At 40.2% G+C, this 15,508-nt stretch overlaps 1 protein-coding gene across 1 annotated transcript in view; it reads right to left on the minus strand.

Annotated features, from left to right (window-relative positions):
- ncanb (neurocan b) overlaps nt 1-15,508 on the minus strand; it is a 177,828-nt gene that overhangs the window by 139,959 nt on the left and 22,361 nt on the right. Inside the window, exons 6-7 of the mRNA XM_060940663.1 lie at nt 2,156-3,238; nt 1,170-1,244 (exon numbers count right to left, since the gene is read on the minus strand). Of these exons, the coding sequence (XP_060796646.1) occupies nt 1,170-1,244; nt 2,156-3,238 (1,158 nt within the window). The remainder of the gene's footprint in view (nt 1-1,169; nt 1,245-2,155; nt 3,239-15,508) is intronic.

Here is a 15,508-nt window from a genome sequence, read left to right on the forward strand (position 1 = left end):
AACGTTGTCATTTAACAGAGAAAAAGGTACAGTCACTGATACTGTGCAGCTTTTTGTTAGGAGAGGTTTATGTAACATTTACGGAAGGAGTCTCCAGTGTGGGCGGCACGGTGGTGTAGTGGTTAGCGCTGTCGCCTCACAGCAAGAAGGTCCTGGGTTCGAGCCCCGGGGCTGGCGAGGGCCTTTCTGTGTGGAATTTGCATGTTCTCCCCGTGTCCGCGTGGGTTTCCTCCGGGTGCTCCGGTTTCCCCCACAGTCCAAAGACATGCAGGTTAGGTTAACTGGCGACTCTAAATTGACCGTAGGTGTGAGTGTGAATGGTTGTCTGTGTCTATGTGTCAGCCCTGTGATGACCTGGCGACTTGTCCAGGGTGTACCCCGCCTTTCGCCTGTAGTCAGCTGGGATAGGCTCCAGCTTGCCTGCGACCCTGTAGAACAGGATAAAGCGGCTAGAGATAATGAGATGAGTCTCCAGTGTGAGTGTGATATAGCAGTCAATAAGCATCATGAGAGACTTCAAAACTGAGCAATTTCTGGTTTCTTGGTAACAAGACAAGTTGAGTTTTTGTGTTATTATCTTCAAGGGAAGAAAAAAAAGAGAGGCTGGTGAAGGAACTCGTTACAAGTGTTATAAAGTGTTAACAGAAATTAACTTTTCTCACGGTTGTTTCATAACATTAACTGTAACTATAAATGGTTAAAAAAATTGCATTATTCGTTAATAAATTAAAAATTGTAATTGCTGCCAAATCGCTGTGGTATAAGAGATTTTGAGACATACTCTGGAAAATATCGCACCACCCCAGTGTGGATTAGTTTCCTTTAACAGCACAGTCCATCATTATGTTATTGATTGTGTAACAAGAAAATAAAACAAGAAATGGTGTGTCAGGTATGTAGCCACAATTGCAGTAAAGCCACTTGCAAAACATACGATAAATGCAGGCAGAAGGGGTGTGTATGTGTTCATCTGTGTTCCTTGTTACACATATCCTTAGATACACAAGCTAAATGTAGCTTATTACTCTATCTACTCCACTAATAGATTCCTCGCTGTGCTCCGTGTAGAGATATTTTGTGTGATAGTATGCCCCATCAAGTGAGTATGGAGTGGGCGGGCACACATCTCTTTGTACGAGATGTGTGTCTATTTATGAATATTGACTGACCTTTGTGAATGTTCACATAGCTCGCGGTCACATCAATGGGATTGACAGAAAGCTCCAACGTGCGAGACGCAGCACCTTTCACACAATAATACCTCTTTCCAATTAAGAGCCAGTGGGTACTGCACTGCTGTTATGATTGTCATGAAAGCAGCCATTTTTCAAAATGCCCTTCTGTGATGCCTAAAAGGTCTCTTGGGAAAAGCAGACAGCAGAAGCTTCTCCAGCAGCAGATCATTGATGAAACAGGCTGATGAATTTCCACCTGTACTACGGGAAAAAAGAGACGATCCAGGGTCTCCCTGGTTGTTTTCATTCATTCCTTTACTTGTCAGATCCTTTTTCGCTCATGGAGCATCAACTGTCTTTTTCTAAAGCAGAATCAGGATAAGGGGAATAATGACCGAATAGAGGATGAGAATGATTCTTTTCAGCTGGCTGCTGTGCTGTAAATAATGTCATCACACAAGATGAATTTTACTAGTAAATCCATTGCAGTGTAGCAATATTAGGAGGAAAATGGCAAGAAAAGGTCTTAAAACATGCCCATAAATTACTTAATGAAAAAGTTATTTAACAAAAAGCCATGAAATGCAAAGTAAGTGAATGTGAAAGAGAAAGTGACTGGAGGTAATTACTGCACACATTTACTGTCTTCTGCCAACACTGATTTGTTCAGGTCGAAGATCTTTGCCTTAGCCAGCTGCCCCAATTCCACTACTCATGAACCTCTAATTAGATTGCTAGTGCTGTTTCAATCCAGTGTCATTCTCCTTCTTTGTTTACATTTATCCCTGATGTTGAAAAGAATGAGAGAGGGACGGTAAGATCAGGGAACAGGTGAGGCATGACGAATGAGCCTTTCTCACTGCAAGCTGAAGTCACTTAATATAAATCGTGGTGTTCAACAAAGAACAAGCTAATCATAACAGCGTCACGCAAGCTTGTGTGGACAAAGTGGATGACAAAACAATGCAGAAGAAACTCACCTGATGAAGCTAAAGAGTTGTTTTCATAGTCGACTGCAGCGTTGCTTGTGTTATCTCCACTTGTGCTCCCAGTGGTAGGAGCTGGTTGGGTCTCTGGTTCAGTCTCTGCCTGCCTGGATGTTTCCTTCACATATGGTGTGGTCAGTTGAACTGTGTTGCTCGTAGTCTCAAGTTTTACACTCGTCACTGTGGTAGACACATATGTCTGTGGTTCTTGAGTTTCTTCTTGAACCATTGGTAACCAAGTAACTAATACTTCAGGATCTATAACAGACACAGTATCTTCAGCAGTGGTTGCATCTGTAGTTTGAATCTGACTGTTCAGTGTTGTCACGGTGTTGGTGCTTGGCATTTGGTCAGTAGCACTTGAAGCTTCTGGGGTGAGTTCTGAAGTTGTGGCCACATAAGGAGTCAGGATTTCAGACGCATTGGGTGTGTGTGTGCTCAGCTTCTTCTTGAGTAAAGGCACTTTGATCCTTTTAAAATGAGTGTTCCTAGATTCTTCTGTAGGATGATGCATGTAGAGGATCTCCCCCCTGGCCTCCTTAGGAACCGTGGTGTCTTTGGAGACACTGGCAGTGTGAGAGGGTTGTCCAGTTGGTAGATCTAGGAGCTCCCATTGCACTGTTGTTTGGATGAAAACATTCTGTTCTTCAGAGGCTTCCAGAGTAGCCTGTTTTATCTGAGTGCTGCTGATAAATAAATCATTTCCTCCACTCCCATCAGTATCATTCTCCTCTTCTGAACTCCCTCTTTGTGGAGAGGTTTGTGATGTAGACACCTTTGGCAGTGTGTAACTCTCTTCAATATGATCCTTGCCTTCTCCAGAATAGTTCTCATGGTTCTCCCCAATGACCGGAATAGTCATGAGCTCTACTGCCTCTCGTTTGGTCTCCACAGGTCCATTGGTCTGGGTTGTAAGGATCCCATTACTGCTTGGGGTAGCGTATCCTCTTAGAGACTGAAGCGCCCCTTCCTGTTGGCTGCCCAGCACTGGCATGGAGCCAAAACTGCTCCTGGAACCCAAGGGACTCATTGCAGCTGTGGGATTCATCACCTCCTTCCGTCCTGATGCAATTAGTCCTGCAGGAATGACACCATACTGCAATTAACATTGTTAGGAGGAGGAGATTGCTTTAAATGCATCTTTAATTAGCAAGTCAAACATGATGCACCACCAAAACCACAGCTATTAACTTTAATGTATGCAGCCTTGCACACTACACTCATTATTTATCCATCATACCCTTTCAAATACCCTGACATTTATACAGCACTTACTTTCGGATCTCATGGTATGCATTAACAATATATAGGCATAATTCACAAGTCTTGCATGTCATTTAAATGGCAATATTTGCACCAACTTGATTTTTGCCACAATTATGCAGCATGCAATATATTTTCACAATTTCCTTTAACTTTTTACTTTCATCAAGTACTTGTATAGTTCACACTCAAACATGCAATACAGTATATTTGTTTCTAGGTTTTGTTTCAGGACACACAGCAAATCTTACATTCCAAGTACATTAATATCTCTGTAAGTGGCATAATTTTGCCAGAGTTGACATGTGTCCGTTGTTATATTACACTGTGTGTGTGTGTGTGTGTGTGTGTGTGTGTGTGTGTGTGTGTGTGTGTGTGTGTGTGTGTTACTGTGTGACAGCCTTAAAAAGTTACGATGCTATACTAGTAACCTATCATAACAGTGTTTTTCAGCAAGACAGCATAAACGTATCCTTCATTACAAAACAGTAAAATAAATATGAAGGAATGTGTAAAAAGGGTATTTTTTTCTTTTTCAGAGTCGATAAAGCATGATTTAATATTCTAGCAGCTAGCTTCTAACAAACCATAAGTCATCCAGCACTATGTTGTGTCATGATTTGTACCATTTTTACTGTCTCCACTGTGTTTAATTTTGACCTAAAATGTTGTTCTCAAGGCGGCATGGTGGTGTAGTGGTTAGCGCTGTTGCCTCACAGCAAGAAGGTCCGGGTTCGAGCCCCGTGGCCGGCGAGGGCCTTTCTGTGTGGAGTTTGCATGTTCTCCCCGTGTCCGTGTGGGTTTCCTCTGGGTGCTCCGGTTTCCCCCACAGTCCAAAGACATGCAGGTTAGGTTAACTGGTGACTCTAAATTGACCGTAGGTGTGAATGTGAGTGTGAATGGTTGTCTGTGTCTATGTGTCAGCCCTGTGATGACCTGGCGACTTGTCCAGGGTGTACCCCGCCTTTCGCCCGTAGTCAGCTGGGATAGGCTCCAGCTTGCCTGCGACCCTGTAGAACAGGATAAATCGTCTAGAGATAATGAGATGAGAGATGTTGTTCTCAGATTTAAAAAAAAAGCATGGTTCATATAATAGGCCCATTATTTACTACAAATTGAGACTACATGGATAATTTGGCACACAGGTAACATGAGCCGCCCTCAGGCAACATGCTGTGGGAACACATTAAAAGATATTCTGTGATCATGATGAAATATTTAATCAATAATGAATTATTCAGTGCTCTACAGTTACAGCATCATATAATCATAGGGCAATTTACATAGCCAAGTTGCTGTCTAATTAATGATTTGAATAATTAAGTAACAACTTCAATCATACATGTGAAGGGAGATTCTAAAGCAGCCACATGATCAATTTACATTTATAAGTGAGAAAAGAATGAAAGAAAGCAATGAAATAATAAAGTAATGACAAATAATTGCCCTCATTGTCCCAAACATATGATCAAGTACATGTTGACTGGAGGAAGACAAAGCCAACATGCACAACACACGTGTACTGAACATTGCTTATATCTGCTTTTTTCTGAAACCCTGTAAAAATCTGCAAATTCACTCTATTCTTTTTACTCATCTCATTATCTGTAGCCACTTTATCCTGTTCTACAGGGTCGCAGGCAAGCTGGAGCCTATCCCAGCTGACTACGGGCAAAAGGCGGGGTACACCCTGGACAAGTCGCCAGGTCATCACAGGGCTGACACATAGACAACCATTCACACTCACATTCACACCTACAGTCAATTTATGGCCCTTTTCCACTACCCTTTTTCAGCTCACTTCAGCTCGCTTCAGCTCACTTCAGCCCGACACGGCTCGCGTTTCGACTACCAAAAAACAGCACGACTCAGCTCGCTTCAGCCCTGCTTCACCCCTAAAACTCGCACCGTTTTGGAGTGGGGCTGAAGCGAGCCAAAGCGAGCCGAGTGAGGCTGGGGGCGTAAGCAGACACTCCCCTGTGCACTGATTGGTGAGGAGGAGTGTCCTCACATGCCCACACACGCCCCGCGAGCACGCTGGGATCTGTAAACACCGTAAACCCGGAAGGAGAAGAATTACGAATTACGAGAATTATGAAGCCTTATGCGCCTCGCCTCATCTATACGCTCTTGCCAGTATCTGTCCGCGTTGTCGGTGACAACAAGCCACAGCACCAAGACCAGCAACACTAACGACTCCATGTCCTCCATGTTTATTGTTTACTATTCGGGTCGTGAGACTACCGCTTAAAAGCTCACTGATGTCACTGTTTGCGCTGCTAAACGACATCACGTGACGTCCACCCACTTTCGCTAACTCCACCCAATGTGTCCACCCACTTCCAGCCAGCACGGTTCAGCGCGGTTGTAGTCGAAATGCAACTCCAACAGCCCCGCTCAGCTCGACTCAGCACGGCACGGCTCAGCTGCGTTTGTAGTGGAAAAGCGGCATTAGAGTCACCAGTTAACCTAACCTGCATGTCTTTGGACTGTGGGGGAAACCGGAGCACCCGGAGGAAACCCACGCGGACAACATGCAAGCTCCACACAGAAAGGCCCTCGCCGGCCACAGGGCTCGAACCCGGACCTTCTTGCTGTGAGGCGACAGGACTAACCACTACACCGCTGTGCCGCCCCTATTCTTTTTAATGATCTACTTTTTACTTTGTGATAGTAAAATTACATTGCAAATCATTCAGTTAACAATTAGAACTTAAATTAATGGAAATAACTTAATAACTGTGAAATATTATCATGTAACTGTAATTTACAGTATTTGTGGATCATTTAAAATAAAGCTTGCATATGGATATATGAATAACACATACTCAACAAAAACCTCCAATATAAATTAGTATAAATGATAAAATTAAGCTTTTAAACATAATTTTAAATGCCTTCAGAGTGATAAAGGTACCTTATAAAAATTACAAACAGCACTAGGCATCATAAGAGGACAGTCTTATGATTTAAGGACTGGTCAAAACAAGCTCTACTGGCAAGAAAATTTCCACAAGACTGGTTGGTGTACCTCTCTGATATTACTTTATTTAAAATGATTTTTCTTTCCTCCATGTTACATTAATTAGTTCAGTACCACTGTCTAAAGCAGGGATGAGAGTGGGTGGTCACCAAAAAAGCAGAAAACAAGATGGCGCCCGAAGCCGGGATCCGGGAGGGATACTCCCCAGGAAAATTTTGAAAAATAAGGCCTTACAAACCACTTTTCCTGCAATCTGAGTTGTAGTAGATAAAAAATCTGTTGTCTTTTTTATATATTTACATGAAAATATGTTTCAAATCAATAGGAGTATTGTTTGAATTCAAAATAAAATCACATTCTACATTCAAGGGTATGGTTATAATTTATGATCAACAAAAATGACAAACTAAATTGGTGACTCTAAATTGACCGTAGGTGTGAATGTGAGTGTGAATGGTTGTCTGTGTCTATGTGTCAGCCCTGTGATGACCTGGCGACTTGTCCAGGGTGTACCCCGCCTTTCGCCCGTAGTCAGCTGGGATAGGCTCCAGCTTGCCTGCGACCCTGTAGAAGGATAAAGCGGCTAGAGATAATGAGATGAGATGATTGGCTTTTGTTCTCTCCCACACTCTTGTAAGAACTGTTATGATTGGCTTTTGTTCTCTCCCACACTCTTGTAACAACTGTTATGATTGGCTATCATGCTCTCGCCAGCGATGTTTTGGCCAATTACATTGTAGATAACACGTATTCTACCGCGAGACTTAGCGAGACTAAAGATGGCAAAAATGTAAACATGTAACATCGTCGTACGCTTGAGTATCACGAAGGAACATACCCCAACCCTCCTCAATGGAAAAAACATCTCAACGGATTTGGCATAATATTGATTTTCGCTCAGAAAAAGCGGAAATCTGCCGAAAAGCGGAAAACTCTCATCCCTGCTAAAGTAATAGACAGTGGTACTGGTGATTAAGTGCTAGCTCATTGGGCTAGCTTGTTGGTTAGCTAGGGTCATGGTTTGCCTCCTTGTTCAACTGTTCCCATGGTGACAAATGTGATCATGGTTTCTGTTCTAGTCCTGTCTCCACTCATGTTCTACCACTGATTTGTTACCCGATTGCTTTCACTTGATCTGTATTTACTTCTGATTTATTTCATTGTTTGTATTTTCTAAATGTCATTTTCTTATACTAAGCATTATTATTGTAAATTCAAAGCTAATGACAACAGTTTTAGTTCTTTTTTTTTTTTTAGCTTAAACTCTTGGACATGTGGTTTCATTGATTATTTTGTTATGAATGATGCTTGATTTGCCCTGATTAAGCACTTGCGTCCTGCCTCTCACTGCATGACAAAACCTCATAAAATTCATCAGTCACTATTAATTCTTCTCATGTCAACTTAATAACTTATAATTTGACTTATCATAATAACTGCATTGCTTTCTTTACTTCCACTCTTCCTCCTCATTCCTTCTTAAAGGGTACCGGTACAGCACTTAAACATGCACGATATCTATAGTGGGGCAGCACGGTGGTGTAGTGGTTAGCGCTGTCGCCTCACAGCAAGAAGGTCCGGGTTCGAGCCCAGCAGCCGGCGAGGGCCTTTCTGTGCGGAGTTTGCATGTTCTCCCCGTGTCCGCGTGGGTTTCCTCCGGGTGCTCTGGTTTCCCCCACAGTCCAAAGACATGCAGGTTAGGTTAACTGGTGACTCTAAATTGACCGTAGGTGTGAATGTGAGTGTGAATGGTTGTCTGTGTCTATGTGTCAGCCCTGTGATGACCTGGCGACTTGTCCAGGGTGTACCCCGCCTTTCGCCCGTAGTCAGCTGGGATAGGCTCCAGCTTGCCTGCGACCCAGTAGAACAGGATAAAGTGGCTACAGATAATGAGATGAAGTATAGCAAGACCTAAACACACATAGAAGCTAAAACATGTCTAGTTGATATTGTTAGTTGCTTATGATGAACAAAAAGTGATTCTAACTTCAGAGTCCTAATAAAGTTAAAAATTTTTTTAAATAATTCAACATGTGCATTTTTCACATTATAGACTGGTACCAAAATCCAGAATTGTGACACCCAAAGGCATTTTTGAGACAAAGTCGGCAAACAGTCTTATTTTGTCAATTTGGGTGTGCCGAATTCAAATCTGCAATATGCCGAGCTCTATCTGACCTCTGTTGACCTCTAGAGGTCATTGAACTTTGGGCCTGTAAACGTCTCAGCTGAACCCAGTTTCTCAGCTTTCTAAGGAATGAAATGTACTAAAATGATTAATGAAGTTAGCAAATGGCCTTGTTTGTTAAATGTTTGGGTGCTGAATTCATTTTTCATTTGTAAAACGACATATGACCTCTGATAACCTCAAGGTCATTAAACTTGGCCTATAGGCCTATGCATTTAACGTCATTTTTAAACTGACTTTACTCCCCCAAAAAGAATATGAACAGACAAAAAACAAATAGAAAGGAACAAATACAACATTAAATGCCAGTCCATGTACATGTGACTTACTTTTCACAATGAGAATGCCTCGGCAATCACCTTACAAAACATTGCATTACATTTAGCGGTTATTGTTTATACAAAGCTACTGAAAAAAGGACAGATTCAGCAGCATACAAAATGTGGGGGCATACAGGGTATACAGGTTAATCAGGGTTAGTATATATGAGAGTTTTTTTCTTTGTTGTTTGTTTTGTTTTAAACGGGGTAAAGCCTTTACAAAAAACAAACAACAAAGAAAAAAACTCTCATATATACTCACCCTGATTAACCTGTATACCCTGTATGCCCCCACATTTTGTATGCTGCTGAATCTGTCCTTTTTTCAGTAGCTTTGTATAAACAATAACCGCTAAATGTAATGCAATGTTATGTAAGGTGATCGCCGAGGCATTCTCATTGTGAAAAGTAAGTCACATGTACATGGACTGGCATTTAATGTTGTATTTGTTCCTTTCTATTTGTTTTTTGTCTGTTCATATTCTTTTTGGGGGAGTAAAGTCAGTTTAAAAATGACGTTAAATGCATAGGCCTATAGGCCAAGTTTAATGACCTTGAGGTTATCAGAGGTCATATGTCATTTTACAAATGAAAAATGAATTCAGCACCCAAACATTTAACAAACAAGGCCATTTGCTAACTTCATTAATCATTTTAGTACATTTCATTCCTTAGAAAGCTGAGAAACTGGGTTCAGCTGAGACGTTTACAGGCCCAAAGTTCAATGACCTCTAGAGGTCAACAGAGGTCAGATAGAGCTCGGCATATTGCAGATTTGAATTCGGCACACCCAAATTGACAAAATAAGACTGTTTGCCGACTTTGTCTCAAAAATGCCTTTAACTCCTTAAATAAGCACTTTTTTGAATTTTGGTACCAGTCTATTAAGCTTGATAAGGGAACTAAAGTCAAGTTTTTTGTCACTCTGCAGTCATTACATTAATTGGATTTCATCTTTTTCACCTGTTAGGCTTATCCTTTCTCCTTGGGTTCACTGGATGTTCTTGTTGTTTTCTTTGTGTACAAGTGCATTTGTTCAGTTTCTACAATACCTCATGTACTTGGATCTGCTAACTTCCTGTTTGACCTTACCTGTACTTATCCAATTGCACATTCTCACTTGGTTTGGGTTAGATTTTTACAATATATTATTATAAGTTCAAGCATATAGTGTTGGAACACTGTAATTTTTTAAAGTATTTTTTAGATGTCCATGCACGTAAGTGGTAGTACCTTTAAATCAGTACTGGATGATGATGATAATGATGATAGTTTATTTCGAACATGTAAACAAACAATGAATAAATAAGCAGAAAACAAGAAAAGCAAAACAGCATTTGCAACAAGAACATGTAAAAAGCCACTAAATTAGAAAATAAACCATAAATAATATAGGTAATAATAATATATCAAAATCAAAACAAAAGAAAACAAAACAAAAATACAAACAAGGACGCACTAAGCAGTTTTGAGTTTACATGTCCAAAAAGGAGTGGGCTGAAGTAAAAACTTATTTAATCCCACCCCTCTTCTTTAGTCAATATAAATTGATTATCGAGCTCAGCATTTCTCAACCTTTTTTCAGTCATGGCACCCTTCAGAAGTATGCAAATTCTCAAGGCACTCCCATATAAAATATACGCAGTCACGCTGACCATACGCTGACCCCGGCAGTGACGTTGTGACATGGGAAAGGGGGCCGTGAGACAAATTTTGATGATGCATGAGGCGGCGATGATCTGCATTTGTGTAACTATCGTTTTTGGAATTTTAATTCATTTTATTTATTTTAATGTTAGAATATATAATTTTTTGATGGCACCCCTAATGAAGCCAGGCGGCACCCTGGTTGAAAAGCTGATCTAGCTTCCTTATATATATCCACACACATATATACATATACTAGTATATATATACGCATACATACATACACTGTTTATTACTTATTACTTCAACTATTCAGATATCAATTCTCTATGACTATATCATATAATTAATTATATATCGTCGCTGTCAGTTCAAAACCTGCTATGTGACAATTTAGGTCAAATTGGGTTCTCTATGCTAATTGGTCAGTTTCGATCTCGTGCTTCCATTTATGCTAATTAGAAAAGATAATAATAGAACAAGTAAACTTTTACTGGCTTCTCAGCTTGTTATTTCAGAGTTTTATTCAGTTTTTTACGTCTCCTGTAAAAAAAGGAAAAATGTCACATAGCAGGTTTTGACCTGACAGCGACGATATGTATATCCATATGTCAGCACATAAGTTTACTACTAATACCACGCTCACAATGGAGAAGAACAAGATAAAAACAAAACAAATAGACGATGACTCAAAAAAGAACAAAATAAAAAAATACACAGTAAACAGCTAGTTATGATTCACCCTTCACCTTTATATCTTGTGAAAATCAAATTTTTGCACATCTTTTTAAACCGCTTCATGTCTGGACATCCCTTGAGCTCCTCATTAAACTGTTCCACCGCTTCACCCCACAAACATCTCATCTCATTATCTGTAGCCGCTTTATCCTGTCCTACAGGGTCGCAGGCAAGCTGGAGCCTATCCCAGCTGACTACGGGCGAAAGGTGGGGTACACCCTGGACAAGTCGCCAGGTCATCACAGGGCTGACACATAGACAGACAACCATTCACACTCACATTCACACCTACGGTCAATTTAGAGTCACCAGTTAACCTAACCTGCATGTCTTTGGACTGTGGGGGAAACCGGAGCGCCCGGAGGAAACCCACGCGGACACGGGGAGAACATGCAAACTCCGCACAGAAAGGCCCTCGCCGGCCACGGGGCTCGAACCCGGACCTTCTTGCTGTGAGGCGACAGCACTAACCACTACACCACCGTGCCGCCCCACCCCAAAAACAGAAATACAAAAACTTTTCTTGGTTGTGCGCACCCTATAATTTTTAAATTTAAATAAACCCCTTAAATTATAACTCCCTTCTCTTTCAGCGAACAGTTTTTGAATATTATGTGGTAGCTGATTATTGTTTGCTTTGAATAATATTTGTGCCATTTGATAGTCCACCAGATCTGCAAATTTCAGTATTTCTGACTGTAAGAATAATGTATTTGTATGATCCCGATAACCAGCCTTGTGTATAATCCTTATTGCTCTTTTTTGGAGAATGAATAATGAATGTATTGTATTTTTGTAATTATTGCCCCATACCTCTGCACAGTAACTTAAATAAGGTGGAACCGGGGAACAGTAAAGAATCCGGAGTGAATTGTGATCTAGAAACTGTTTGACTTTGTTTAATGTTGCTATACTTCTTGATACTTTGGATTGTATGTTTTTTATATGTGGTTTCCAGCTGAGTTTTTCATCAATAGTTGTTCCGAGAAATTTGATTTCCTTAACTCTTTCTATAATAACCCCATCTATTCGAATATTTATTTGTGTGTTTGTTTTGTTGTTACCAAATAATATTACTTTGGATTTGTTCAAGTTTAATGATAATTTGTTACTGTTTAACCATATTATTAATTTACTTATTTACTTCAGTGTTTTCAAAAAGCTAACATCTGTCAAGCACATCTGTAGCATATGTGTTAACAATAGACAATCATTTTGAAATTAAAAATAGATTTGTATAGAGTCTTATTCTGTATAAAAGTGTCTCTCATTTTAATAATTTTCTGTTCTTTAGACCTTTTTATTTAGATCCAAAGACAGACTTGATAACATGCAGCTCAGTTTTAGTGAGAGAAGTTTAAATTCTCTACACCATCTATCCAATCAAATGTAAAACAAGACAAAAGACAAAAAAATTCAGACCCAGTGAAGGATGAAATAGCCACCAAAGTCCGATTCACTTAAATGGCCCCTGCCTGAGACTTCAAAACTGAAGCAGCCCCCCTGAAAACATCATTTCAGAGTATTTTTGGCACTTCTTCACTCAGTGCATATATATGTATGTACAGTTAGGTCCATAAATATTTGGACAGAAACAACATTTTTCTAGTTTTGGTTCTGTACATTACCACAATGAATTTTGAACAAAACAATTCAGATGCAGTTGAAGTTCAGACTTTCAGCTTTAATTCAGTGGGTTGAACAAAATGATTGCATAAAAATGTGAGGAACTAAAGCATTTTTTTAAAACACAATCCCTTCACTTCAGGGGCTCAAAAGTAATTGGACAAATTAAATAATTGTAAATAAAATGTTCATTTCTAATACTTGGTTGAAAACCCTTTGTTGGCAATGACTGCCTGAAGTCTTGAACTCATGGACATCACCAGACACTGCGTTTCCTCCTTTTTAATGCTCTGCCAGGCCTTTACTGCAGCGGTTTTCAGTTGCTGTTTGTTTGTGGGCCTTTCTGTCTGAAGTTTAGTCTTTAACAAGTGAAATGCATGCTCAATTGGGTTGAGATCAGGTGACTGACTTGGCCATTCAAGAATATTCCACTTCTTTGCTTTAATAAACTCCTGGGTTGCTTTGGCTTTATGTTTTGGGTCATTGTCCATCTGTATTATGAAATGCTGACCAATCAGTTTGGCTGCATTTGGCTGGATTTGAGCACACAGTATGTCTCTGAATACCTCAGAATTCATCCGGCTGCTTCTGTCCTGTGTCACATCATCAATAAACACTAGTGACCCAGTGCCACTGGCAGCCATGCATGCCCAAGCCATCACACTGCCTCCGCCGTGTTTTACAGATGATGCTTTGGATCATGAGCTGTACCATGCCTTCGCCATACATTTTCTTTCCATCATTCTGGTAGAGGTTGATCTTGGTTTCATCTGTCCAAAGAATGTTCTTCCAGAACTGTGCTGGCTTTTTTAGATGTTTTTTAGCAAAGTCCAATCTAGCCTTTTTATTCTTGAGGCTTATGAGTGGCTTGCACTGTGCAGTGAACCCTCTGTATTTACTTTCATGCAGTCTTCTCTTTATGGTAGATTTGGATATTGATACGCCTACCTCCTGGAGAGTGTTGTTCACTTGGTTGGCTGTTGTGAAGGGGTTTCTCTTCACCATGGAAATTATTCTGCGATCATCCACCACTGTTGTCTTCTGTGGGCGTCCAGGTCTTTTTGCATTGATGAGTTCACCAGTTCTTTCTTTCTTTCTTTCTTTCTTTCTTTCTTTCTTTCTTTCTTTCTCAGGATGTACCAAACTGTAGATTTTGCCACTCCTAATATTGTAGCAATTTCTCAGATGGGTTTTTTTCTGTTTTCGCAGCTTAAGGATGGCTTGTTTCACCTGCATGGAGAGCTCCTTTGACCGCGTATTTTCTTCACAGCAAAATCTTCCAAATGCAAGCACCACACCTCAAATCAACTCCAGGCCTTTTATCTGCTTAATTGAGAATGACATAACGAAGGAATTGCCCACACCTGCCCATGAAATAGCCTGTGAGTCAATTGTCCAATTACTTTTGGTCCCTTTAAAAACAGGGTGGCACATGTTAAGGAGCTGAAACTCCTAAACCCTTCATCCAGTTTTAATGTGGATACCCTCAAATGAAAGCTGAAAGTCTGGACTTTATGTCCATGTCCATTATATAACTATAACTTGAATAGGTTTCAGTAAACAGGTAAAAAACCAAAATTTGTGTCAGTGTCCACATATATATGGACCTAACTGTATGTATGTATGTACAATCACACATCACGCACACTCTAATTGGAAGAGACCTACAATGCTCTGGCTGAACTGATGGCTTGGCTATGGTGCATTAATTAGATTCGGGTATAAATAATTCATGCAGACTAAAGCTAAATTCTTACCTAGAATTAAATTTTAATGTTCCCCAGAGAATTTGGCTTACAGAAGAAGGATAGCTGTATTGATGCTGCCTCAAGTGGGAATACTGTGCCAAAATAGCGTACCAATCACAGCTTAATGCTGAAAGCATTAATGTGGCATTAGTTTTCACAATGCAATATAATATGCCACTATGGAGGGATATAACAGAAAAACTGAATGCAGTAAATGTAGTAAATCTCATTAATGTGACCTCTTCAACCCCACACCCCTCTTCTACTCCTCCCCCTTCTCTGAGAATAAAGTGTGTCTGATGGAAAACCTCTACACGCGGTGGCCAGTCTCCCTGGACCATGTGCAGTTTATGGATGCTACACATTCCTAATTTTACCATTTTTAAACTTGTTTCTAAGGGTATAACCACTTAAGCCCCAAACAACTTGCACAGATATTTTTTAAGATGTCTTTTGGGAAAATTTTGCATTCGAATGCACATAGAAGAAAAAAGCTAACTGTAATCTGTGCTTATGCATAAATCTCCTTGCTAAGAGGCGGCCATAGTCTGTATTTGTTTTCAAAAATGCACCCAAAAAAGTATGTAAAAATAGTGCACTCCTTACCAGAATCAGCTACTATTTCACACCATTTAGACTCTGTTTAAAAAGCCTTCTTGGAATATAAATGGCCATGCACAGAAATTATAACTGTAGCAGATGAATTGTTTAAAACTAAACAGATGAGCAGAAACTGTGGAATGTTGAGCAGAAGCTGAAAAATGAGATATACTGTGTGTGTGTGTGTGTGTTCTCTTGAGAGTATCCTTTGCTTGCTTTGCTCAATTCCACTTC

This window comes from Neoarius graeffei, chromosome 15 (genome assembly GCF_027579695.1).
Source record: "Neoarius graeffei isolate fNeoGra1 chromosome 15, fNeoGra1.pri, whole genome shotgun sequence".
In the NCBI taxonomy this organism is placed as follows: Eukaryota; Metazoa; Chordata; class Actinopteri; order Siluriformes; family Ariidae; genus Neoarius; species Neoarius graeffei.